General features: G+C 40.8%; 1 protein-coding gene across 3 annotated transcripts in view; it reads right to left on the reverse strand.

The window, feature by feature from the left end:
• The window catches only part of trim66 (tripartite motif containing 66), a 231161-nt gene that overhangs the window by 15891 nt on the left and 187551 nt on the right, over window positions 1–27719 (reverse strand). For all 3 annotated transcript variants that reach the window (XM_043705850.2, XM_087996546.1, XM_043705851.2), the window contains 7 exons: window positions 26886–27032; window positions 25523–25637; window positions 20176–21107; window positions 12976–13146; window positions 8535–8714; window positions 7566–7674; window positions 4269–4344 (listed from right to left, as the gene is read on the reverse strand). In XM_043705850.2, coding sequence (XP_043561785.1) covers window positions 4269–4344; window positions 7566–7674; window positions 8535–8714; window positions 12976–13146; window positions 20176–21107; window positions 25523–25637; window positions 26886–27032 — 1730 coding nt within the window. The remainder of the gene's footprint in view (window positions 1–4268; window positions 4345–7565; window positions 7675–8534; window positions 8715–12975; window positions 13147–20175; window positions 21108–25522; window positions 25638–26885; window positions 27033–27719) is intronic.

The raw sequence follows: 27719 nt of genomic DNA on the forward strand, positions 1-27719 counted from the left end.
ACAGCAATACCTGCAAGTTATCCTCCAGTCACACATCATTCTGACTTAAAAACATATATCATTGTGTTTTCATCTTTGTTGAATTAAACAATACTGTTTACCTACACCACATGCACTGCAGCTGTTAAGATGGCAGTTCATCACTTTTGCAAGGACAATTATGGAGGTACAATAAATGCTGCAAGTGTCATTGACCCCCATACTGTACAAAGCTATTTTCTATAGACATTTCTAATGTTTTACTTGTTACTCAAAAAAGTCAATTAATTCGAAATGACCTTCCTCCACATGCTGGCTGTCTCAAATGAGCATAAATTTCTCTCAGTGTTCAGTTACTCTCTCATTAATTATTGATTTCATCAGATGTTAGACTTACAAGGTCTTCAATTTCCTGAGCTTACTCGCTCAATTTTCCATTGTTGGACATAATTTCTGAAACAACCTAATAACTGTCTTCCTGACCTGGGTTGTATTGGCATGTTGCAGAATACATTAATGTTCTATTAATTAGAGTTCTTTATTCATATTTAGCTTTAATTTTTTTGGACAGGATTTTCTCAAAATAAGATCAATTCCGTGAACACAACAGGATTTATGGAATTTTAATGAGTACAGTATATATCCTGAAACAATAAAATTAAAGGATTGAGAAATAGAACGAATATAAGGAATCCAAGTATGACCTTCGCAGAGCCATTAAAACAACTAAGGACCAATACCGATCCAAACTAGAGACCCAGACAGATACCCAGTGACTATGGCAAGGACTGAATGACATCACAGATTCTAAAAAGAGACAGTGCAACCTCCCAGATTGTCTCAACGCCTTCCATGCTTGCTTTGAGCAGAATTTCGGCAGAGAGATAATACCTAGTCCTGACAAACTTATCCCAACAGTCACTGCATCAGAGGTCAGATCTGTTTTCCTTTGTGTAAATCCAAGTAAAGCAATAGCACCAGATGGAGTACCAGGCCGTGCACTCAGAGCATGCGCAGGTCTGCATGGGCAGAGGTCTTCTCAGACATCTTCAACCTCTCCCTGCAACTGTCCCTGCCTGTTTCAAGAGGCATCCCTGTGCCCACGAAGACTCATGCAGCATGTCACAATGACTACCGCCAAGTGGCCCTAATTTCAGTGGTCATGAAGTGCTTTGAAAGGCTGGTTATGGCACTGATCAACTCCAGCTTCCCCACTACTCTTGACCCAATTCAATTTGCCTATCGGACCAACAGATCCATGTCAGATGCCATATCATTTACCCTTCACTCCTCCCCAGAACATCTTGACACCAAGAACAGTTACGTAAGAATCCTACTCATTGACTACAGTTCAGCCTTCAACCCTATTACCCCCTCGAGACTGATTACTAAACTTAGTGATCTCGGACTAAGCCCCACTCTCTGCAACTGGATCGGCAATTTCCTGACCCACAGGCCACAATCAGTGAAGACTGGGGACAATATTTCATCCTCACTAACACTCAACACTGGAGCCCCCACAGGGGTGCATACTCAGTCCCCTACTGTACTCACCGTATACCCATGACTGCATCGCCAAGTACCAGACTAACGACATTTACAAGTTGGCTGATGACACCACTATTGTCGGTCAAATCTCAGATGGCGATGAAACAGACTACAGATGGGAGGTGAAAGACTCAGAACAACCTCGCTCTCAATGCCTGCAAAACCAAGGAACTCATTACTGACTTTCGGCGGGATGTTACTCATGCCCCCTCCGACACATTAACAGCACAGAGGTGGAACGAGTGGAGAGTGTCAAGCTCCTGGGAGTGGTCATCCACAACAAGCTTTCTTGGACTCTTCGTGTGGACACACTGGTTACAAAGGCCCAACAACGTCTCTTCTTCAGCAGGCAGCCGAGGAAATTTGGCATGATGGCGAATACCCTTGCCAAAGTTTATAGATGTGCCATTGAGAACATTCTGTCTGGATGTATCAGTATCTGGTATGGCAACTGTACCATTCAAGATCGGAGATGGTTACAGAGAGCGGTGAACTCGGCCCAGACAATCACAAAGGCAAACTTCCCATTTATAGAGATGGAAATGTGTTGCTGGAAAAGCGCAGCAGGTCAGGCAGCATCTAGGGAACAGGAGAATCGACGTTTTGGGCATTAGCCCTTCTTAGCCTGCTGGACCAACTTTCCTCATTCCTGAAGAAGGGCTAATGCCCAAAACGTCGATTCTCCTGTTCCCTAGATGCTGCCTGACTTGCTGCGCTTTTCCAGCAACACATTTCCATCTCTGATCTCCAGCATCTGCAGACCTCACTTTTTCCCATTTATAGAATCCATCTACCAGGCCCGCTGTCAAGGAAAGGCCACCAGCATTCTCAAAGATCCATCCCACCCTGGTAATGTTTTTCTATAACATCTACAATTGGGGAGAAGTTACAGAAGCCTGAACACACGCACCAGCCAGTTTCAAAATAGTTTCTACCCTACTGTTGTTAGAATACTGAATGGACTCAAACTCTTAACACTCACCTGTACCTGTGTTTTTTGTTTTTGCCACTGTTTACCTATTATTTACTTAACTATGTGATCTGCCTGTATTGCTCGCAAGACAAAGCTTTTCACTGTGCCTCGGTACATGTGACAATAAATTCAATTCAATTCAAATTCAATTCAATTCAAATAAATAATAAACTAGCAAGAACTGAGAGAGGAAGCAAATTAAAGACTAAATCATGTAAAAGAGAAATAAAGAGTGGGAAAAGAAAATTTGAACAGAGAAAAGTAACAAAGCAAAAACAAAAAGAAGAAAAATAAAGTTAATATTTATAATTTTTCAGCTACTAAAACAGTCCTTAAACTAAAATATGCAATTCTGCACATACAATTGTCGTTCTGTTCCAAAAATTCAAAAATTGGTAGCCGTTAACAATTATCATGTCTGTAAAAGGCTACTTGGACTGTTAATTATTAGGCTTAACTTTCTGTTGTTCACCTGATGTGCAAGTAATTTGCAAGTGCAACAACTTTAAGAGAACCTTTGGGAGGGTAGGTTTGGGATGTTAATACTAGAGCGGCACAAATTTTCAGCAATTTGAGGCACTTTGTAATTCAACAGCAATAAACTCCAAACTGAACTCCCAACTGCACATCACCACGACAGGACACTAAAATACTCTGATACTCAATACTAATAATATGGAGCAAGAATCTATTCAGTGTGTTTTAGTCTTTAACCTCTGACTCTTTTACACTCATTAAGCAATGGAATTAATAGAGGCCGATATCTCAGTTTTTTGATTTCTGAGGTAGAATTGGGTTGTTAATAATTAAATTACCTTATTTTTCTACTCCAACACACACCCCAAATATGTAAACTTAGTTGAATATTCACATCATAAAATGTTCACGTTTCCCATAACAAGACACAAATTTTAAAAAAGCGGTAGACCATTTACCCCCTCAAACACAGTCTGCTATTCAAGAAGATCATCACAGATCTTTGTGTTTCAATTACCACAATCTCATGTAGCCTCAATAACCCTTGATTTCCCTGCCTAACCAGAATCTATCCTCCTCTGTCTTAAAACTAGTCATTCACCCTGCCTCTACTGCCTTCTGAGGCAGAGTTCCAAAGTGTCTCAACTTTCCAACAGGATAAAATTCGTCTAATTTCTACCTTGAAACAGTGATCCCTAATTTTAAAAGAGTTCCTACTGGTTCTGGAGTGACCCATAAGACGAACATCCTTCCTGTGTCCACTTTGCCAAGATTATTCAGGATCTTATATACTTCAGTTAAGTCACCCCTCACACTTCTAACCTCCTCTTTCCCACTGAGTTAAAAAGTAAAAAAAAAGTCAAGAAAACATGATATGTTAGAAAGGAAAGAGGGAAGATGAGAAACTTTCTCCTTATTCAGATGTTTTTGTCTCCTCCCCCCTCAGAAGATTACCACATCTCTTCTACTATCTCATTGTCTCCCGCCTTCCATTTCTTATACACTTTCTTTCTCTTGATTGAGTATAAATTACTCATTTCTTTTCAGCGTCATGATCAGTGTCATACTTGCATTAAATCTTGTTTAACTGTCTCTCCTTTTCACTCATTTGATTGCATCTATCTCTTCCTATATTTATATCATTGTCATCTCACTTCAGGATGACTGTCTTTAATCTCTTTCTATCTTCTTGCTTTATCTTGTAGTTTCTCTTCAACTTACTTGCCCCTATGTAACTGTTTTGTATATTAACTACATTTTGTTTACTTTCTTATCATCTATTATTTTTTACCTGGTGCTTTCCATGTCATGTGGTGCTCCATCCAGTGAATCCATCTTTGAATCATGAGATCCATTAGTTGCAGGACCTAGTGAACAGCAAGAGCATTATTACTAAATTATTATCATATTGCTACTTATAAAAATGTCTGCCAAGGTTTAGTGCTGTATGCATGAAGTGTGGGGATGGGTATCTTCAAGGGTCAATGATTCCCAAGCCCTGCTATCAGAAAGCTCACTAGATCAAGATCCAACCAACTTGAAAGCTGACTGGACTGCTTCTTAATAAATCACATGCCTTGTCAGCTAAGCTTTGCACTGCTTGAAGCTGCTAGTTAATGAAAGACTGGAAGCTCGGGATCATGGAAATCACAGCAGGCAGCCCAGGATTCAGGGGATCCATTGTGAGAACTTAGGTAATTTTCTTTCTGGATCTTTCAGAGTAGATGCCATAGGGAGAGGGAGGTTGGGGCGAAGTGCACTAGGGATCCTGGGATGTCCTGGTCATGAAGAAAACTGCCTACACCAAGTGGGAGAATCCAGCTAATATCAGACAAGAGGGGTGGCAACGTGTTGTATCTAGTTAACGAGCTTGGAATTATACTGAGAATGCCCGCTAGACCTCACAGAAAGAAACCCTCCATGAAACTCAACAAAACTAACATTTAACTGATTTTGGTAAGATTTGTTTCAATGCAATAAGCACATTCTGTTTGGGGATGTAAGTCATAAGTTTAGGTGGACAGGCACAGCCTACCTTCTGCCTAGGATATTGTGTGGGTCTCTAGCCATACATGGTATCTTTAGTTCAGACTAATTCCAGCGAGAACATTTGGTGTAGTGAATCTAGCCAGGACTTCCCAGATGGTTCAGATAAATGACCGTGACAATATGTGCATCCTTAGTGGACTTTCCTGCCAAATTGTTGAGGTGATGAGAAGAATATAAGTGTCCTTCCAAGAACAAATTGCCCAATTATTTGCCTTCTGACCACCTCCAGGCAGGAGATAATTATGCCCAACAATTCATTTGAGTGGCCATGTAATAGAGTCAGAGGTAAAAACAATGACTGCAGATGCTGGATACCAGATTCTGGATTAGTGTTGCTGGAAGAGCACAGCAGTTCAGGCAGCATCCGAGGAGCAGTAAAATCGACGTTTCGGGCAAAAGCCCTTCATCAGGAATACCGGCAGAGTGCCTGAAGAGTGGAGAGATAAATGAAAGGAGGGTGGGGGTGGGGAGAAAGTAGCATAGAGTACAATAGGTGAGTGGGGGTGGGGATGAAGGTGATAAGTCAGGGATGAGGTGGAGTGAATAGGTGGAAAAGAAGATAGGTAGGTAGGACAAGTCATGGTGACAGTGCAGAACTGGAAGTTTGGAACTAGGGTGAGGTGGGAGAAGGGGAAATGAGGAAACTGTTGAAGTCCACATTGATGCCCTGGGGTTGAAGTGTTCCGAGGCAGAAGATGAGGCATTCTTCCTTCAGGCATCGGGTGGTGAGAAAGTGGCAGTGAAGAAGGCCCAGGACCTCCATGTCCTCAGCAGAGTGGGAGGGGGAGTTGAAATGTTGGGCCACAGGGTGGTGTGGTTGATTGGTGCGGGTGTCCCAGAGATGTTCCCTAAAGCATTCTGCTAGGAGGCGTCCAGTTTCCCCAATTTAGAGGGCCGCATCGGGAGCAACGGATACAATAAATGATATTTGTGGATGTGCAGGTAAAACTTTGATGGATGTGGAAGGCTCCTTTAGGGCCTTGAATGGAGGTGAGGGAAGAGGTGTGGGCGCAGGTTTTGCAATTCCTGCGGTAGCAGGGGAAAGTGCCAGGACGGGAGGGTGGGTTGTAGGGGGGCATGGACCTGACCAGGTAGTCACGGAGGGAATGGTCTTTGCGGAAGGCGGAAAGGGGTGGGAAGGGAAATATATCCCTGGTGGTGGGGTCCGTTTGGAGGTGGCAGAAATGTCGGCGGATGATTTGGTTTATGCGAAGATTGGAAGGGTGGAGGTTGAGCACCAGGGGCGTTCTGTCCTTGTTACGGTTGGAGGGGTGGGGTCTGAGGGCGGAGGTGCGGATGTGGACAAGATGCGTTGAAGGGCATCTTTAACCACGTGGGAAGAGAAATTGTGGTCTCTAAAGAAGGAGGCCATGGAGTCATACAGCATAGAAACAGACCCTTCAATCCAACTGGTCCATGCTGACCATGTTACAAAACCAAATTAGCCCACCTGCCTGCATTTGGCTCATATCCCTCCAAACTTTTCCTATTCATGTGCTTATCCAAATGTCTTCTGAATGTTGTAACTGTATGTGCATCCACCACTTCCTCTAGCAGTTCAATCCACATGTGAACCATTTTGAATATAAAAATTCTGTCTCTCACATCCTTTTAAATCTTTTTAAAAACACGCCCCCTAGTTTTGAACTCCACCATCCACGAGAAAACACCCGTGCTATTCATCTTATCTATGCTCCTCATGATTTTACAAACTTCAATAAGGTGTGTGCTGTGATCTAACTTTACTAATCAGTCTACCATGCAGAACATTGTCAGTGCATTCTGTTTTGTTACATAACCATAAGCCCAAGTAAAACTACTAGAAATTGGCGGGGTTAGTTTTGCTACATTTTAAATATACTGGAAAACTGTTTCCAATTCTCTTGATAATTATGGTGTCTTTGTCATAATGTTGTGAGGTGTAAATGAGATATTCTTCAAGTGCATTAGGTTACTGTTGCTTCATTTCGTGTGGCAGGAAGCCATACAGACCAAGAGATTCTTGAAATTTATTTTTACCAGAACCTAGTTAGGTCACTAACTCTGGTTCTAGTTAGAGAGGAGTGAAGGAGTGTGAAGAGCAATGCTACCTACAGATCCCTTTCTGGTCACTATTCAATGTTTTTTCTCCCATTGGAAAACCATGAGTGTGAACACCAAATAATAACACAATCAAACTTGGCCATATTGCCCTATGAAATGAAAAATTTGCCAATGCACACTATCCATGTGCATAAATAAAGTGGCAAAGTAAAAGCATTAATAGCATCCATTTGATTGCACCCTAAAACAAGGCACTACCTTCAACAAGAAAGGAGAAAAGAAACTGAAGACATGATATTGTATTTGAAAAACTATGCAATTTTGATATCTATGTGCCTTTTTTTAAGCGTGGGAAACACACTGTGCATCTCATTTGGTTGTCTCACATCATATTCTGTGGTACCATGTACTCTGTAAATTTTGCAATGTATATCATTTCTCAACAATGGTGGAGGAGTAGTGCGAGCTAATAGCAAAGATAGGGACGACAACTTACATCCAACATTCACAGAAAGGTTAATCGGTTCTTTGAAACTATTCTCTTCTAGAGAGACTGGTTTAACTTTCATAGGTTCCTTGGGTAATTTGCTATTACTTTCTTCAGACTAAAAGAGACAAAAGTGGAAACAGGTTAGTTCTTCAGCCATCGATTATAATAAACGTATTGAAAGCACTCAAGCTTACGCGTTTGAATTCTCACTATCTGAAATGCTTCAGGAAATCTAGAAATGTTCTAGTGATATAATTGAAACAAAAACTATTGCAAATTGTGGTTTTGTTTATTTTCTTTAATTCTCTTATAGGATGTGAGTTAAATACCTTTTCTGTGATGCAACCAGTTGACTTAAGGTTCACATCTGCTTAGAAATTATGTGGGTCCCAACCCTAACGGTATCACAATCCTGCCAACCTCTGATTTTTCCACAGGTGGTTGAATTAAGAGGTTAGTTCCAGAAGCCCTAACAAATGAAAGAATAGCAGGCAGGCTATGCAGACAGGAAGGCTATTTCACACTTAAGGATGTGAGAGTTGGTAGCTCCTTTGGGAATAGTGGGTGATGGCAATGTATGTGGAGAACCATGAAAAAACAGATGCACCCGATAAAGACTTCTAAACTTTAAAAATGAGCAAAACCACAGCTGCTGGCCTGCCATTGTGGAGTGAAGCCCTTGTCAAAACATCTGGGGCATCTCTGGTCTCAATCATCAGGCATAAGGAATATACATCATGCACCAAGCTGCCAAAAATGGTGCACCTAAAGTGTTGGACCAGGTTGCCCAAAACTCTCCATCACTGGATCTTCCTCGGTTATTACATTAAGTGACTAACAAGATGATAGAGTATGAACCAGATTGAACTTGGTCTTTCTTTTCTAACAAATCCAATATTTCCAATTATTCATAGAATTCCTCAATGCAAACTTAGAGCAAATTGTCACACTTCAGTTAATTAAAAAAAAACAAACCTTATACTCTGTGCACTTTGGTTCCCCATTTACTATTACATTCTCAGCCAGAAGATCCTGATTGCAGTCATCAGATCTGTGCGCAGTCAACTGGGATTGCTGTTCAATAAGTGAAGGTGCAAGGTGTGAAGACTCTTCATCCAATGGCAGCCTGCATTTCATTTGGCCTGAAGCAGAGCGCTGCAACAGATAAACCACAACAAAAACATTTAACTTCCACAACAAATACTCCTATTTATATGGTACCTTCCACATAACAAAACAAGGCACTTTACAGAGGCTTTATGCACCATTTAGAGGGTACTTGTAACACAGTGGGAGCCTCTCTACCTCTAATGTAGGAGGCCTGGGTTCAAGTTCCACCTGCTCCAGAACATCAAAGAGTGAGCTACTTAACTTGTTAGATCATATGATCAAAATCTTGGTTAAAGAGCAAGGACTGGGATGCTTAAAGGAATTTGTGAATTGAGGAAAGAGAGATAGAGAAACAAACAGGTTTAGAGGCAGAATTTGAGAGCTTAGGCCCCAGGCATGGCCATCAATAATGGAGAAATCAAATTCAGGGATACTCAATACGCTGAAATTAGAAGACAGGAACTACTTTAGAAGCTTGCAGAGTTGGTAAGGATCCATGGCATAATGGGTTAACTATACAATTACTCTTATACGAGATAATGAGCATGCACATAAGGCTACATGATGTCAGGTCACATGGCAGTGAGATCAAGTAGAAGGTGGTATTAGTGAAGCCTCCCTCCGCCTTGCACGTATACACATCATTCACATGCAATAATTGTTAAGTTTGCACTAACCAATAAAAGCTGCAAACAACAAGGTTCAGACCACACAGAGCTTTGAATTTCAATGCAAAGCATTGTTTAAACCGGAGGTAGTCTATATAGTGCCCTGTATGTACTAATGGAAAATGTCATCACTCTCTCATCTTGTTACTTTTAAAAGGCACCTTATGTTATGTTTTTGAAGACTGTAATCTTGAATTTTGGGAAATCAAATAAAGGAGTCAGGCCCAAAAACTGAATCATGATGGGCTGACAATTTTGGGGCAGAAAAATAAAATTATTGATTTGTCCAATGTGGCTCAAATGGAGTTTGGCAACAATCTGAAAGATCACTTACATTCTAATATTTTCTATGTTGAATGCTGTCCTTCCATCATGGAATCCAGTTAATGCTGTGCATCAAACCCATAAAACTGCCAAAATGAGGAGACTGCTTTCTGGGATTACTGGTTATGACATGTCTCAGCTTTTGAATGAAGTTTGCTTTGTAATCTTTTGCACCATTTTCAGTAGCAAGAAGCTTCTACAGAATTCAGAAAAGAGCTCCTAAAGATTCAGTTGAGAGGAGTGACATGATCGTGTAGTAATTTGAACAATGGTCATTTATCTTGGATGCAAGGTTGAGTCTGGGCCTGAATGAAGAAATATCTTTTGGATCAAACGTGGCAGATTTTATTCAATTCCTAGTATGCGTGTGTGTATGTTGGCCCCCATCCTCAGTTTGAGGCAAAAAGAACAAACTCAAAGAGGCCAAACATGCATTTCCTATGGGAAACGAAATACTGGTTCTCAATTCACCTGCAATGAGGAGAAAAATAAAACAAATCTCCAAATGCAAAACATCGGGTTTTTTTTGGAAAGCATCACTATTTTAATGCATTTAATAGAAAAGTACATGAATAGATCACAATCACTTTACAGGTTACTTATTTTTAATCTGAAAGGGTCCATCAATACTTGTTTATGATGTTAGCGCACTGGTACATAAACTCATTATTGAAAAATTTACAAAGCTATTGAATTGTTCTTGAAATAGATGAATGAAATACTTTAAAATTGTATCGATTCTCCATCTTACATAATAGGAGAGTAAGTCACTGCCTTTGTCCTCTAGCTTTCACAAATTAACAGCTGAATCATGGTGCACAAAATAGTTTGGTAGCTGCCACCAAAAACTAATTTATTCCAGAAAGAGAAGCCCTACTCAGATTGGATTTGAGGAAAGATGGACTACGATTTATTGCCCATTCCTAATTTCCCTTTAGTAAGTGGGGGTGAGCTGCTGCCTTGAATGACTGCAGTCTATTTGATGTAGGAAGACCCACAATGCCACCAGACAGGGAGTTCCAGGATTTGGTGCTGAAGGAACAGTAGCATGGTGTGTGGCTTGGAGGTAACTGTCCCTGAATTACTAATATTCAAATAGTTATCCAAAAGACTCAAAAGGATTTTTACAATTTTTTTAAAATTAAAAAGTAGAACAGTTTGTCTCTGGTTCCTTGAGGACTTTTCAAACCAAGCAAGAAAAGCATTAAGAAATAATTTGCTAGCACAGTATAGTCAGACAAAATCTCAGCCTCTCCCTACAAATAACAACATTTTAACATATATTTGCTAATTAGGCAAAATGTCACTCTCTCCTTCTGAAAATGTTAGCAGAGTCTCCCCTTCTCCAAGTTCCTAATTAGCAGTGACTCAGTAAGATTGGGCACTGAAGCAGTAAACAAGGTAAACATCTTCATTTAATTAAACTGAAACACAAAGGCAAACATTACCACAGAATATATCAGACGATTACTGAATATCAATTGATTTAAGTATTTTTTTAAGGAAAAGCTGATATCAGAAAGCAAAAAAAAAGGAAGATGACTGACTTGCAACTATCAGTAAGTCGGTGAAAGTAAAACATTACTTTTGATGGTTCTGAACAGGAAAAACTGCACTCGGTTAACCTAGTTTTCTTTTCCAAAATCAGACTGACTTTTTTTCATTTCACAATTTTACATTCCTTTTATTAAGCAAGTTGCAACAGCTGTCTCTTCACAATGAGGTTAGATTTTGGTCAAATTGTGCTTAACAGAAGCTCGATTATTTCCCTAACAAAAGAAAACAGGTCAACATTCCCTTTGGTGCTTCTTCACTCCATAATAAATAATATAAATTTTAATTATATCTAGATGTACCAGCTGTTGCAGAGGATGTATTGATGGCAATTGCTCCAATCTTGAGACTGAATGTCACACAAGGAAAATGCACTCTTATTATGTAATGGGATAAAATATACTGAATTGGTCAGTATGCCTTAATAGGTATAGGAAAGACACAGTATAATAATCTATCTTTCGTTGAAATAATTTATTTTTGTTACTTTCTGAACCAAATAATTAAATGCACTCCTAAAGTGGACACCTATCTTACACACTCCATAAATTCAAACTCAATGGATGCTTGTGTCAATAAGCAGTTAAGTTGTTATTTTTGAGGTATCAGTTTGACAATTTATTTAATAGTTCCTTGGTTAAAAAAAGAATTCTCAGGAAATAAGTGTGCTTTCAAAAATTCGTTCAGTTCTCGTTTTAGACTTTTGGATCAAGTAAAGAATGTGCAGTTCAGCTTTAGGTGTTCTTACTACACAGATTGCATATACTCTGTAATGCATGCTGTCTGTTTTTGATGACGAGGAAACAACTGCAGATGTAACTGAAAGCAAAAGGTTGAATTTGACAAAGAAAATAAGTAGCTTTTATACTTAGAATAACCTGAATCATCCTTTTTAAGCATTAATTTTTTGTGTTACAAAGAAACGTTTATGCAATTGTCATGGTGCTCTAGTTCCCCTTTACATGAATAAGATGTTATTTTCTGTCACACTGAATTGCTGTTCTGAAGGCAAAGCAACTGAACAATGGGTGTATTTACTTGCCTGTTCACTATATCTACAAGATGCAAATCTTAGGAGTAAAGTCTATCTCACACACATGTAAATATCCTTGCTCAGCAAAAAGAACTATGACAATTACACCACAATCAAAACATTCCCTCCTATTGGTAACATTTCTGGCCAAAGAGAGACAGGAGGAAGTTGAACAGATGGGTGATGGTGAAGAAGATTAAAATTATGGTTAAGACACTTTCTACTGCCTTCCAATGCATTTGCAGTCTCAGCATTTTCAATTGCCAGGTCATTGGAGGCCAAGATAAATTTTTTTTGATTATAGCTGTGACTTTCAGTATTAGCTCGAGCAGGGAAACTAGTCTGGGGCAGCACTGACCTAATGAGACACAAGTAATTTTTAATTTTATTTTATGATAAGGACAAGTTGAGTAGCTTGGGATTCTGCAAAGAATCCTTAAACTTTCCCACTGGCCTTAAATGTCTGGTTCTGTGAGCCATGTGATCATGTCATGCTCACTGCTCCTTGATATTCCCATCAAAATTCAAACAAAATTCATCCTGAAACTGTGGCAATTATCCAGAAGTTAAAGTTGCTTGAGTAACAAGCCAGTGCCATTACCAGTACTAGTGTCATTACTCACCCACATCTTGGCTTCTAAAAGGCACAGTCACAGTTAATGTCAGCACTATAGTTTTGACAATTCATGAACAGAAACAAATTAGCATATTATATATGTAATACTACCTTCCCCCTTTTTTTCACAGTAGTTGAAGGCTTCTTTGTCGACCTTGAAGTAATTGGTTGCTTTCCAACTGTGTTACTTATTCCCACTAAATCCACTGGTTGGAGAGTAATGGTGCTTGTTCGATGAGAATTTATACTTTGCTGTTCCTCAACACCAATGTGATTGTGCAACTAAGGAAATAAATGGCAAAAAATACTTAATATCAATTTGCTGCTGTAAGACTGGACATAAATAGGAGAAAGTGAGGACTGCAGATGCTGGAGATCAAAATTGACAGCTTGGTGCTGGAAAAGCACAGCTGGTCAGGCAGCATCTGAGGAGCAGGAGAGTCAACATTTCAAGCATAACCTCTTCATCAGGAATGAGGTTTGTGGGCCAAGGGAGCTGAGTGGTAAATGGAAAGGGCGTGGGGCTGGGGCAAGGTAGCTGAGAATGCAATAGGTAGATGAAGGTGACGGTGAAGGTGATAGGTTGGAAAGGAGTGTGTAGCAGATAGGTGGAAAGGAAGATGGACAGGTAGGACAGTTCAAGAGAGCGGTGCCGAGTTGGAAGGGTAGATCTGGGATAAGGTTGGGGGAGCAGACATGGGAAAGCTGGTGAAATCCACATTGATCCTGTGTGGTTGGAGGGTCCCAAGAAGGAAGATGAGGCGTTCTTCCTCCAGGCATTGGGTGGTAAGGGTTTGGCAATAGCAGAGGCCCTATATGTCCTTGGGGGAGTGGAATGGGGAGTTAAAGTGTTCGGCCATGGGGTGGTAGGGTTGTTTTGTGCATGTGTTCCAGAGATGTTCTCTGAAGCATTCCGCAAACAGGCGTTCTGTCTCCCCAGTGTAGAGGAGACCACATCTACTTTGGAGAGACAGGCTGCCTACTTGTGGAACACTTCAGAGAACATCTCTGGCGACACATGAATGAAACAACCCCTCCATTCCATGGCCGAATACTTTAATTCCTCCTCCCACACCCCCAAAGACATGCAGATCCTGGGCCTCCCCTATTGCCAAATCCTTACCACCCGACGTCTGGAGGAAAAATGCCTCATCTTCCTTCTTGGGACCCTCCAACAACACAATGTGGATTTCACCAGCTTCCACATTTCCCCTCCCCCCATTTCATGCTACATCCACCCTCCAACTTGGCACCACCCTCGTGACCTGTCCTACCTGTCCATCTTCCTTCCCACCTGTCCGCTCCACCCTCCTCTCCGACTTATCACTTTCACCCCAACTTCCATCTACCTATTGCATTCTCAGCTACCTTGCCCAGCCTCGCCCTCCCTCCCATTTATTACTCAGCCCCCTTGGCCAACAAGCCTCATTCCTGATGAAGGGCTTATGCTCAAAATGTCGATAAATTAGAGAAATAAATACCTTACCTGACTTGAACCATGATTTAGAATATTTATAAGTTCATTAGTCACATGAAGACAGGAAATTTCTTTATTGTAAACATAAATAATCAAAACCATTGTTGTAAAAGTTCAATTCCATAAATCTGCTTTATCACTGCATTCTACAATTTTTTGTTTTTCTACAGATGAACATTAACAGAAATTGGATGGTGTTACGCTAATGGACGAGTAATCCAGAATTCTAGGTTAATATTCTGGGGTTACGGGTTTGATTCCCACCATGGCAGATGGTGAAATGTGAATTCAGGAAGAAGCTGGCCTAAGGTTGATTGCATTATCATTGTCATATGTTGTAAAAACCCAAATGTTCAGGAATGTCTTTTTAGGGAAGGAAATCTGCCATCCTTAAGTTGTCAGGCTGATATGTGACTCTGGATCCACAATGTGGCTGACTTTTAACTGCTGTTTGGGCAATTCGGACAGGCAATAAATTATGCCCTTGTTCCATAAACAAATTTTTAAAATTGCTTTTCAGTACACAGTCCTACATATATTTATGTGTGGTTTATCCTAGAAACATCCTTGATTCACCAAATATTTGTTTATCAAAGTGCTTCCAAGCCAAGCATTTCCCGTCTTTGTTTTTTGCTGGCAAATTTGTCATAGTGAAGAGCAAGGGGTAATCAACTTTCATTCCTGTACCTCACAACAAAGCCAGAAGTTCGATGGTACTTTCTGCAAAATGCTGTTACTTCAAACCTCATGTCCAAATGCTGAGAATGGCTCCACTTTCACATGTGCACCTTTACCAATTGTTCTATTCCATCCCCCAATCCAAAGTACCGTGGTGACATACACCAAAATGGTGTTAAAACATTGTACTAAAAAATTCCATTTTATATTAATACTAACAACCATCGAATAAGAAAAAAAAAGACTGGCAGCATTTTAAATGACTTCACAAAGCAGCTTCTAAGATGGAGAAACGACGCTTCGGGCATTAACCCTTCTTCAGGAATGAGGAAAGTTTGTCCAGCAGGCTAAGATAAAAGATAGGGAGGAGGGACTTGGGGGAGGGGCGTCGGAAATGTGATAGGTGGAAAAAGGTCAAGGTGAGGGTGATAGGACAGATTGGGGTGGGGCGGAGAGGTCGGGAAGAAGATTGCAGGTTAGGGAGGCGGTGCTGAATTTGATGGATTTGACTGAGACAGGCTGGGGGGAGGGGAAATGAGGAAACTGGTGAAATCCGAGTTCATCCCTTGTGGTTGGAGGGTTCCTAACCGGAAGATGAGGCGTTCTTCCTCCAACCGTCGTTTCGCTGTGGTCTGACGATGGAGGAGTCCAAAGACCTGCATATCCTTGGTGGAGTGGGAGGGGGAATTGAAATGTTGAGCTACAGGGTGGTTGGGTTGGTTGGTCCGGGTGTCCCAGAGGTGTTCTCTGAAACGCTCCGCAAGTAGGCGGCCTGTCTCCCCAATATAGAGGAGGCCACATCGGGTACAGAGGATGCAATAGATGATATGTGTGGAGGTACAGGTGAATCTGTGGCGGATATGGAAGTTTCCTTTGGGGCCTTGGAGGGAGGTGAGGGGGGAGGTGTGGGCGCAAGTCTTGCACCTCCTGCGGAAATGATGGCGGATGATGCGCTGTACATGGAGATTGGTGGCCTCTTCGTAGGATATGTGGAACAATCCATCTTCCGCAACTACACTGGCCCCACCCCCCCACCTTTTCCTCCGCTACATCGATGACTGTATCGGCGCCGCCTCGTGCTCCCACGAGGAGGTTGAACAGTTCATCCACTTCACCAACACCTTCCACCCCGACCTCAAATTCACCTGGACAGTCTCAGATTCCTCCCTCCCCTTCCTCGACCTTTCTATTTCTATCTCAGGCGACCGAATCAACACGGACATCTACTACAAACCGACCGACTCCCACAGCTATCTGGACTACACCTCCTCCCATCCTGCCCCCTGTAAAAACGCCATCCCATTCTCCCAATTCCTTCGACTCTGCCGCATCTGCTCGCAGGAGGACCAGTTCCAAAAACGCACAACCCAGATGGCCTCCTTCTTCAAGGACCGCAAATTCCCCCTCGACGTGGTTGACGATGCCCTCCTTCGCATCTCTTCCACTTCCAGGACAGAACCCCACTGGTCCTCACCTACCACCCCACCAATCTCCATGTACAGCGCATCATCCGCCGTCATTTCCGCTACCTCCAAACGGACCCCACCACCAAGGATATATTTCCCTCCCCTCCCCTATCAGCATTCCGTAAAGACCACTCCCTCCGTGACTCCCTCGTCAGATCCACACCCCCCACCAACCCAACCTCCACTCCCGGCACCTTCCCCTGCATCCGCAGGAGGTGCAAGACTTGCGCCCACACCTCCCCCCTCACCTCCCTCCAAGGCCCCAAAGGAAACTTCCATATCCGCCACAGATTCACCTGCACCTCCACACATATCATCTATTGCATCCTCTGCACCCGATGTGGCCTCCTCTATATTGGGGAGACAGGCCGCCTACTTGCGGAGCGTTTCAGAGAACATCTCTGGGACACCCGGACCAACCAACCCAACCACCCGGTGGCTCAACATTTCAATTCCCCCTCCCACTCCACCAAGGATATGCAGGTCTTTGGACTCCTCCATCGTCAGACCACAGCGAAACGACGGTTGGAGGAAGAACGCCTCATCTTCCGGCTAGGAACCCTCCAACCACAAGGGATGAACTCGGATTTCACCAGTTTCCTAATTTCCCCTCCCCCCAGCCTGTCTCAGTCAAATCCATCAAATTCAGCACCGCCTCCCTAACCTGCAATCTTCTTCCCGACCTCTCCGCCCCCACCCCAATCTGTCCTATCACCCTCACCTTGACCTCTTTCCACCTATCACATTTCCGACGCCCCTCCCCCAAGTCCCTCCTCCCTATCTTTTATCTTAGCCTGCTGGACAAACTTTCCTCATTCCTGAAGAAGGGCTAATGCCCGAAACATCGATTCTCCTGTTCCCTAGATGCTGCCTGACCTGCTGCGCTTCTCCAGCAACACATTTCCGTCTCTGATCTCCAGCATCTGCAGACCTCATTTTCTCTTCAAAGCTTCTAAGATGGCCAAGTGATTGCGTAGCTGCACCCTTGGAATTTGAAAGCCATTAGAATGGAGTGAGCCCATCTAGAAGTAAGCCACCAGAGACAATCAACTTAGATGAATGTGAATCACCCATCTCCCAAATGATTCACAAAATCACGGTTCACGATGGCTCAGTTGGTGGGGTTTGGCTCAGTGGTTAGCACTGCTGCCTCACAGCACCAGGGTCCCAGGTGACTGTGTGTGGAGTTTGCACATTCTTCCCGTGTCTGCGTGGGTTTCATCCGGGTGCTCCAGTTTCCTCCCACAGTCCAAAGATGTGCAAGTCAGGTGAATTGGCCATGCTAAACTGCCCATAATGTTAGGTGCATTAGTCAGAGGGTAATGGGTCTGGGTGTGTTACTCTTCGGAGGGTCGATGTGGACTTGTTGGGCTGAAGGGCCTGTTTCCACACTGTCAGGAATCTAATTTAAATATCCAAGTGTAACTGGATTTTTGGATACGGCCTGAGATAACATTTGTATTTACACCTGCATGTACAAATGCTGATTCAAGAAAATTCTGTACAGAATGGCTCTACAATCGAGTGTGGTACTTCTTTCCTCATCAAACTTCTTTTGATCATTTGACTAGTCTATTTCATTGCTCTTACACATTTCAGCATTTCAGAAAAATGGACAAAGCAACAAACAGAATAACGAAAGAAAGAAATACATCAACAAACTTAAACATTATTTCTGAAATATCCATGCATTTCAACGGTTCAAATGAATGCTGTCATTTGGAATACATAAAATATAAAGTTCAATTTATAACACTAAAAGTAGATAGAATATTTATCATTTATTTAATTTAAATCTTTAACTAGTTCAATTAAGACTTACTAACACTGCTACATTCAGCAAGATCCAAGTTTGTGAGATTGTGATTTGTCATCCTCCCACTAAATGAATGATCAGAAATTTAAATGTTAGGAGTCAGTGTGGGCAGAGAATACATTAGCCGTTGCTTTCCTTCTGGTACATCAGTTAAAATTAATGTCTTCCTGAGTCATTATGCTTTAACCATCAACTTCAGATGAGTACCATTTAGTGGTGCTGACCATTAAGAAGATTGCTAAGTAAATGCAAAATTGGCTAGTCTCATACTGTAGACCAATTCAATGAAGAACTTCACCAGCAAAAGAGAAATAGTTTCCTCAGTAACCTGAGTTGTATTTAAACAAATGTACAAACCAGAAAAATGTTGTGTTGGCAGTGATTATAATGGAGAATAATAGTCAAATTATGTATCAGGCCTGAGCAGTAAATTTTATGCACAGTTTAAATTCTATATAAGGAAATTCTGATATAAAAATGACAAGAAAAATACTAAAATGGATGGATGCAGATGGAGGGATCAACAGGAGATGGAAAATAAAGTGATAAATGAGGACCTGTTCAGATAAATGCTATTGGAGAATATTATTCATGTGAAGAGACATTTTTGTGCAAAGAGGAAGGATGCATGTGCATGTGAGCACAACGTGGAGTTCAATCCCCGTATCGGCTGAGGTTACCATGAAGGATTCTCCTTCTTAATCCCTCTCTCCTCACCTGAGGTGTGGTGGCCTCGAGTCAAGTCACCACTCTCACTCTCACAAGAGAACAATCCTATGATCTGGTAAAACTATGGTAACTTGCCTTATATGTGTGCGCATGCGTAAAAGAGAGACAATCTTTGGGGAGGAAGCATACACAAATATACAATAACAGTCAGAGAGAGAGAAAAAAACAAAGGCTCTTAAATGAAGGGTAAAGTCACCATACTGCCACCAAACCACAGGGCTGCTCTAACCATGCCTCATGTCAGGGGAGAATTGAGAAGAACAGTCCTTAATAGTAACCTCAACCAATGTGGGAACTGAACCTAAGCATCACTCTGCATTGCAAACCATCCTACCAGCCAAATGAATTAATCAACTCCCACTCCCTTCATGTTGCTAGTTTGTTCTTTGTCAATTAGGTTGATCACATATTGTACTTCCTTCTTGTATTACATCTGTGCAAATTAACATTTATTACTTGCCAATTTGTTTGTTTTCTCCAATTCAACCTTCATATTTTGTTTATCTCATGTAGACTAGCCTCAACTGTTTTCTCATCCTTCTCCATTTTAAACTAAATGGCACCAAAATATTCAAAAACAAGGGAATGAAAACATACATCATACGCTGCAGGAGCTGATCTCACTTTCAAAGCTCCTTCACTTCAATCATAAAGAAGAGCAAAATGAAATTAAAAATGGTTTGTTGCTTATAACTGGTACCAAAATGAAGGCAGTCAACAACATATTACTATGATTTCGAGACAAATGTCTTTTTCTTGATTATTCCAATTTTATCCATCTTTTAAGGAAAAAGATGTGAAAACTGAATTTAGTGTTTCACTTTTTAAAGTCTTTCTTAAAACAGCCTCACTGAGTGAAGTGACCTCCTATATATTTAGCTCAGTATGCATAATCCCAACTAACTTGACCTGGACAGAGTAAAAGCTAAGAACAGTGTCTCCATCCTAGTCTAGCCTTGGGTATATGCTTAACATTTACAGGAACACTTTTCACTGAAACTCTTCTCTGAGCTAGATCATAATTCTAAGGATTTTTTAAAGAAAAACTGGCTATGTTCCAACATGTCATCTATGATAATCCTTGTATTTGTTAGCACATACATCTCACTTAAATTGACTTAATCAATAGTAGTTTAAGGTTTTACCTGGTTATTGTTAATTTGCTTGCCCAGTTCAGTCTGCTGATCCTGATCATTTACTACTACTTTTTGAAGATCAACATGCTGTAGTTCCACTGGCATTTCCTGTTTCTTTCTAAGAGGTTGCCTCATAATAGAATTTTGTGCTAAATTGATATCCCGGGCATGCTGTACATTCTGGTTAAGTTGCTGTGGCTGCTCTAAGAAATCCTTGAGGCCCACTGGCATTTGATTTGGTTGGCATGTTTGTTTTGAGGCTGTGCTCTGTTGCTTTCTTTCCTCTGTATGACGTTTGCCCTGTGCTTCTCCCATAGGCAGTTGTAGCTGTAGTTGTTGCTTCACAGGATAGGGTGGCAACACTGATTGTTTTGAATACTGTATTTGGCAGAGCTGTTTCTGTGGTTGTGGCTGGCGCACAAGTTGTTTCGGTTGTTGCAAAGCCACCATATGCATCGGTTTCATATTTCTTTGTTGCTGCATGGCATATGCTGGATGCAAATTCTGTTGTAGGTGTGATGCTTGTAAATGTCCTAGTAAAACTGGGCTGTGCTCCATTCCAGTCTGAGATACGTGCCATTGTTGCAAAGTTGGTATTGGCTGTACTGGCAATGGGCGTGAAAAATATTTCTGTTGAGATCGGCTCTGGTGTATGCTACTATACTGCATTGGGAGCTGATGCTGCAAATGTCCTGGAATTTGGCCCAAATTTTGATGATGCTGCAAACAATTTAATGTCTCGTGCTCTTTGTGAAGTGGATGCACGTCTGGACAATGACTGTTACAAACTGAATATTGCTGGCCAGCTTTCTGGCACAGAAGAGAAGATTGTAAACTTGGTCCATGATTAGCAATTTCACAAGGTAATGGTGCTGTTCCTTGACGGAATGAGGCCTGGCATTCCTGGCGAGTTGTATTTTCACAATCAAATGACAAATGGCCTGAGGGGGAAAAGAAACAAATCTTACAACACAAATTTACAAAAACGAAATAGGACACAAATTTCTCGATTTTCAAACCGTTCTTCTGTCGATAAAGAGCCATGAATTCTTGCTGGAGTACATTGTCATGGGCACAACAATTTGTCAGCATCTTAACCAAATGGAAATGCCTCTATGCAAGTTTAGACAGTGAATACTAACAAGCTATTTTTCTAGGTTTTCATACAGATGCATAGCTGCCAGCAAAGGATTACATTGAGGACAGACATCCATGATTTATTTGCACTTGCAAAAGCCAATTGCATTGAGGCAAATTGTAGCATCCCACTACTCTGAAGGATAGCAATTCACTCAGCAGAGGCAAGAAATTAGAAGTAAGAGTAATCTAACTCAATATCATATTCAGTAGTATTTTTACCATCTTAAGCGTCGCAACTAAAAATTTCCACACTATTGAACTTTGTATAATCCCATTAAAGGACTATGGCCACTTGCATCACTGAAGGAGTACAAAACCTCTATTTTAAACATGCTTACAAATTATGGAGTCTTTGGGCTGTGGATAAGAAATTCAGAAGATTAATGATGGGAAAAAAAACCTTCCAACCTTATAGCATTCTACTTAAGAACTACCTGCTTTCAAACAATTAACTAATGTCAGGTATTGGTCCGATAAGCGCAAAATGTAAAAAAGAGACATCCTTAGCTTTGACAACTTAAATATACAAGCAACTAGCAACTGAATTTGGGCTCATTAATATGCATTTTTAAGTTAAACAAGTCCAAAATGGATTCTTAGAGTTCCATATAAAACAGGGAGTGCTGCAGAAACTCAGCAGATCTGGCAGTATCATTGGAGAGAGAAAAATATAGCTGACATTTTAAGTCAAAAAGCTTCTTCAGAACTGAAGAGGGCAAGAAGTCAATTGTTTATATGTTGGTCACAAAGAGGGAGGAGGAGGTAGTTAAACAGACAGTGAGTATATTCAGAGCAAAAGGACATCTAATGGGGATAGAGGAGTGATTGAGGAAAAAAAAAGTGGTGTGAATGGTAGGTTTGAATAGGAGAAAATGGGTCGGGTCTGCTGAGAGCAAAGCCAACAAGACACAAACAAGAAGTGTAGATGGGGGTGAGTGTAATCATAATGCAGGGCAGTGTGCTGTAGAGTTAATGGACTACTAAATCCTTTTAAAAAATTAGCCTACAATTGTGAATTAGTGGATAAGTCAAAATAGCTATAAACGTTCCTTTCCATGCTGCTGTGGAAATTTAAGATGATACAAGACAGAACTGGAATGTTTCAACTTGCAGTGAATATGAAATATGAAACAGCTACAGAATCAAATAAAGAGACTCAGCAAATTAGAGCAAAAACCCCACAATCAGTGCTTGGGCAAGAGAACTATAAGCTGCATTGCACACTAGATCTCACTGAGGAGCAGAAATGCCAGACAGCATAAATTATGAAAGTTTGAAGATATACTTTGAAAGCTACATTAATGCCAAGTATGAACATAATTTGTTAAACAGCATAGTTCAAGGGGAGACGAGACAATGATAAGCATGTAACTGCAATTATACATCTCAATGAATCCTGAGAGTTTGGATGACTGAAAGATGATCTCAAAACAGATAGGAAGGTTTTAGGCATAAAGGATCCTGCTGCCAGAGCATATCTACTGATAGTGGTGAAACTTAAAGCCATCAACATGTCATAGTACTGAAATAATCAATCACCAGCTAGAGCATATTAATGGGAAAACAGGTCAGACTTGCATTATACTCAGAGAGCTTCTAGACAGAATGAAAATAACCTTTGGGTAATGGAATAAATATTTGCAGAAGCATCAACAGAAAGGTCTTGAAGACGGCATATAAATATTTTGGAGGATATCACATAAGAAGCATGTCTAGCATGGGAAAGCAATGCTTTGGCTATCAGAAGCTGAATCACTTTTCACACAAGTGTTTAGAAAGAAAGAGGCAAAGTAGCCTTATTAAGGAGGCTGCTGGTGAGACGTCAGCCATTAATTCTGAGAAATTACTTCACAACCATACAACAGGTTGGAATCGACAAGTCAAAAGCTGATAAATAATTTGAAACAGTTCAAGTGATGATTGCAGAATGAGAGCTTCAAGTGAAGGTGAAATGTTAGAAAGACAGCAGTGCTTTGTGGAACATCAGGTTTTCTGCAGATCTGTGTGAAATTGCTCAAGATGTTGACCCAAAAATGAAATAATTGAGGGTAAGATTAAGGCTTTATAATACGCATCCTAAGAGGTCAAATGCAGCTGAAAGATCAATGCAATGGGAAGAATGAACAACTAGAATTCCAGATAGTAATGTTAATGAAATCTATTAATCTCAGCTAAAGCAAGTCTAAAACTTGAATGAGTAACTTTAAATGTGGCCAGAAGAGATTTGCAGTGTTTCTTTTAATGATATTAAGCCAATGACTGGTAATGAAATTCTTGAAAACTACTGAGCTGTTTTTAAGCGTCATAGATGAGCTCCTAGTGAATATTATCTCGAAGTGTACAAGTGCGTGACTCCACCTCAGCAACTGTTGAGAAGAGCTCCAGCTGTCTTCAAGTCAACCCAAATAACATGATAGAAGAGCTACGAAAGAAAGGAGCAATCCAGAAACTAACATGTTGCTAATACTGAATTAGCAGCATGATAGCAGTGAAAAGTGCTGGAATTTGCATTGATCCAAAGAATCTCAATAAAACTTTGAGAGATCTCACTACCCCGTGCCAACCATTGAAGAAAATTTGTCACAATCTGCCGGCAAAGACCTTTACTACCCTTGATGTGAAGGATGGTAACTGCCTAGTGAAACTGGATGAAAGCAGGAGTTTTCTAACTACATGCTGGATGCCATTCGGGGGATTCAGAAGTTGTATATGCCATTTGCAAATGACTCAAGATGAGAATCAATACGAACAGCGTGCAATAGTCAGTAATCTTCCCGAAGTGAAAGGAATTGCGGATGCTCTGTGAGACACAACAGAAAAAGCTGTTGTTGACCATGACCAGAATCCACTGCAAGTGCTAGAGAGAGCTTGCCAGGTGAACCGAAAGGTGAACAAGACAAAGATGCAATTGAGGCTGCCTGAAATCAAACAAATAACGAGCACATGCTGGTCGTCAGCCAATAATTTGGACAAATTACTTCACACCCACACAACAAGTTGAAAAGTCAAAAGCTGATAAATAACTTGATACGTTTCAAGTGATGATTGCAAAATGAGAGCTTCAAGTGTAGCTGAGATGAATAGATTTTCATTAATGTTACTGTCTGGAATTCCAGCTGTTCATTCTTCACATTTCATTGACTTTTCAGCTGCAATTGATCTCTTGGAATGCACAAATCATAAAGCCTTAATCTTACCTTCAAGGACTTCATTTGAGGTCAACATTTGAGTGAATTCACACAGATCTACAGAAATCCTGATGTTACACAAAGCACAATTAACTCGCACTGACAGTAAAAGGTCATCACCTGAATTCTGACAAGGCAAGAGCTTGGGTAGAGATGCAATAACCAACAATTGTGAAAGTAACGTAATGATTTGTTAAATTCATGAACTATTTAATTTAAAATGTGTCCAATTTGTAACTTGAGTGTGAAACCCTATGCAAGATCACTACTAAAGGGTTGCAGTAATAAGGAGTAGATTTCACTAGAATTAGACAGCTAGTGATGGCAATGCCTTTTCTGAGACTATAATCTCCATTAAGAAGCCATCATGCAGTGTGACACCAATGAGACAGGACTCAAAGTAATCCTTATACAGCAAGGATAACCAGTTACATTTTCATTCTAGACATTATTGCAAACTAAACAGCTTTATTTACCTTATTGTTTCCACAGCAAAAAGCTTTCCACATTCTAATTACCTAATCAAATAGTCTACAGTTTTCTTGTGAACCATCAACTAATACTGCTTAGAAATCAGTAGGCTAACAATGTGATTCAGTGCAACTTCAGCTTTCCACTGTCCCTGAAAGAAAAATTGTCTGGCTTTTACTGAGTCTGAGTCTATTTCCTTTTTCCAACATTTCTGCAATCATTGCCTAATATTTTAATTTAAGATATATTTTATTTTCAATTTTCTAGTTAGCGATTTCCTTCTGTAAGTGCACCATCAGATTGGTAATGACAGATCATCTTATAAATAAGTGAATTATTGGAAGATGAACAAAATAAGTCATTTGTGTTGAAATGTATTTTAATATAATGATGATCCTTTATTGCTGTATTTTATACATTGCAAATGTGAGAAAGTGGTAAACTGTTCCCGGATCTTTGACAACCATCAATTCATCATGAAAATTGGTCAGTAAGATCATGAACCAAGGTAGGTATTCAGCTGGCATTGACTAGTATTGTAGTAAGATCTTTCCTACCTAAAGTAGAGAGCTGTTTAGTCCACATGGTAGAGTCCCAACGAAACTGAATCATGGAGGGACCCATATCTACATTGCACTGTGTTTCTAGCAAACGACGCATCTGAAACAAGATCTAAATAATAAAATATTAATATTGGGTGTTACATATCAAACATTCTTTCTAAATCTGTTATACTAAATAATCTATTTACAATTTTGCTTAAAATAGAGTCATAGAGATGTACAGCATGGAAACAGACCCTTCGATCCAACCCGTCCCTGCCGACCAGATATCCCAACCCAATCTAGTCCCACCTGCCAGCACCCGGCCCATATCCCTCCAAACCCTTCCTATTCATATACCCATCCAAATGCCTCTTAAATGTTGCAATTGTAACAGCCTCCACCACATCCTCTGGCAGCTCATTCCATACAAGTACCACCCTCTGCGTGAAAAGGTTGCTCCTTAGGTCTCTTTTATATCTTTCTCCTCTCATCCTAAACCTATGCTCTCTAGTTCTGGACTCCCTGACCCCAGGGAAAAGTCTTTGTCTATTTATCCTATCTATGCCCCTCATAATTTTGTAAACCTCTATAAGGTCACCCCTCAGCCTCCGACACTCCAGGGAAAACAGCCCCTGCCTGTTCAGCCTCTCCCTGTAGCTCAGATCCTCCAACCCTGGCAACATCCTTGCAAATCTTTTCTGAACCCTTTCAAGTTTCACAACATCTTTCCGATAGGAAGGAGACCAGAATTGCATGCAATATTCCAACAGTGGCCTAACCAATGTCCTGTACAGCTGCAACATGACCTCTCAACTCCTGTACTCAATACTCTGACCAATAAAGGGAAGCATACCAAACGCCTTCTTCACTATCTTATCTACCTGCGACTCCATTTTCAAGGAGCTATGAACCTGCACTCCAAGGTGTCTTTGTTCAGCAACACTCCCTAGGACCTTACCATTAAGTGTATAAGTCCTGCTAAGATTTGCTTTCCCAAAATGCAGCACTTCGCATTTATCTGAATTAAACTCCATCTGCCACTTCTCAGCCCATTGGCCCATCTGGTGCAGATCTTGTTGTAATCTGAGGTAACCCTCTTTGCTGTCCACTACACCTCCAATTTTGGTGTCATCTGCAAACTTACTAACTGTACCTATTATGCTTGCATCCAAATCATTTATGTAAATGACAAAACGTAGAGGGCCCAGCACCAATCCTTGTGGCACTCCACTGGTCACAGGCCTCCAGTCTGAAAAACAACCCTCCACCACCACCCTCCGTCTTCTACCTTTGAGCCAGTTCTGTATAATTAATGCACACTTTTTTTTGATTGATTTTGCCAGCAATATTGCCCAAGTTGACCATACACACTTACCAGTTCCTTGCTGAATAAGAATGGAATATCATTCTTCTTAGAGACTGCCCAATTGATGAAGTTTAATACATGCTCTAAGTGCTTGCACAAACCCATCACTGCTTGAAGCTGGTGCTCCAGTTTGAGCTTTCGTTCATTTGTGATATTCTGTGATTAAAAGAACGTTGGCATCATTATCACCAAAAAGAGCTTCCATTACACCATATAAAATGTTTATAGTTGTTAATTTACCAAATTAGATGGAACTAAAACTGAAGCAGAAGGGCAGTTATTAGTATGCCTGTGCTGCTTTGGTTTCTCATTTTGTTGAAATTCTCGGCCAAAAGATAGCTGCTAACATATATAGAAGGTGACATTCTCTGATTCCACATTTTCAATGGAAAACTCGGGAGAAACAAATCATAGAATCAGGGATGACGAAATGTAGCGCTATAGCAAACATATATTCTTCCAAGTGCAGCCACTCCACCCCACCCCACCTGTCCCCAAACCAATGAATGGAATATTACTGAACAGCCCCATAACCAAAGAAGAATGATGTTGGTGAATTTGCAACAGATTCTATGATCTCAAGTTCCACAACAAAGGTAGCAATCCAACGGGGGTGATCATTTGAACAAAATATTAAAGGCTGGAAAGGACTCAGAGATTTGTGATTTTGAATCTTATTTCCCTATTATAGCTATTTGGTCAACTATAATTGCAAAGGGACTCATTTATCACCAAAAGTAGTTTTAGCATTCTAGGTAAATTACTGCATTCTGTTCTTCACAGCAAACATTTTAAGGTGAAGGTGAGTTCTAGTTAAATATTAGCCCATCAATGCATTTTGTT

This window comes from Chiloscyllium plagiosum, unplaced genomic scaffold (assembly GCF_037043375.1).
Source record: "Chiloscyllium plagiosum isolate Xiang-an unplaced genomic scaffold, Cpla_swu_hap1 HiC_scaffold_18, whole genome shotgun sequence".
NCBI lineage: Eukaryota > Metazoa > Chordata > Chondrichthyes > Orectolobiformes > Hemiscylliidae > Chiloscyllium > Chiloscyllium plagiosum.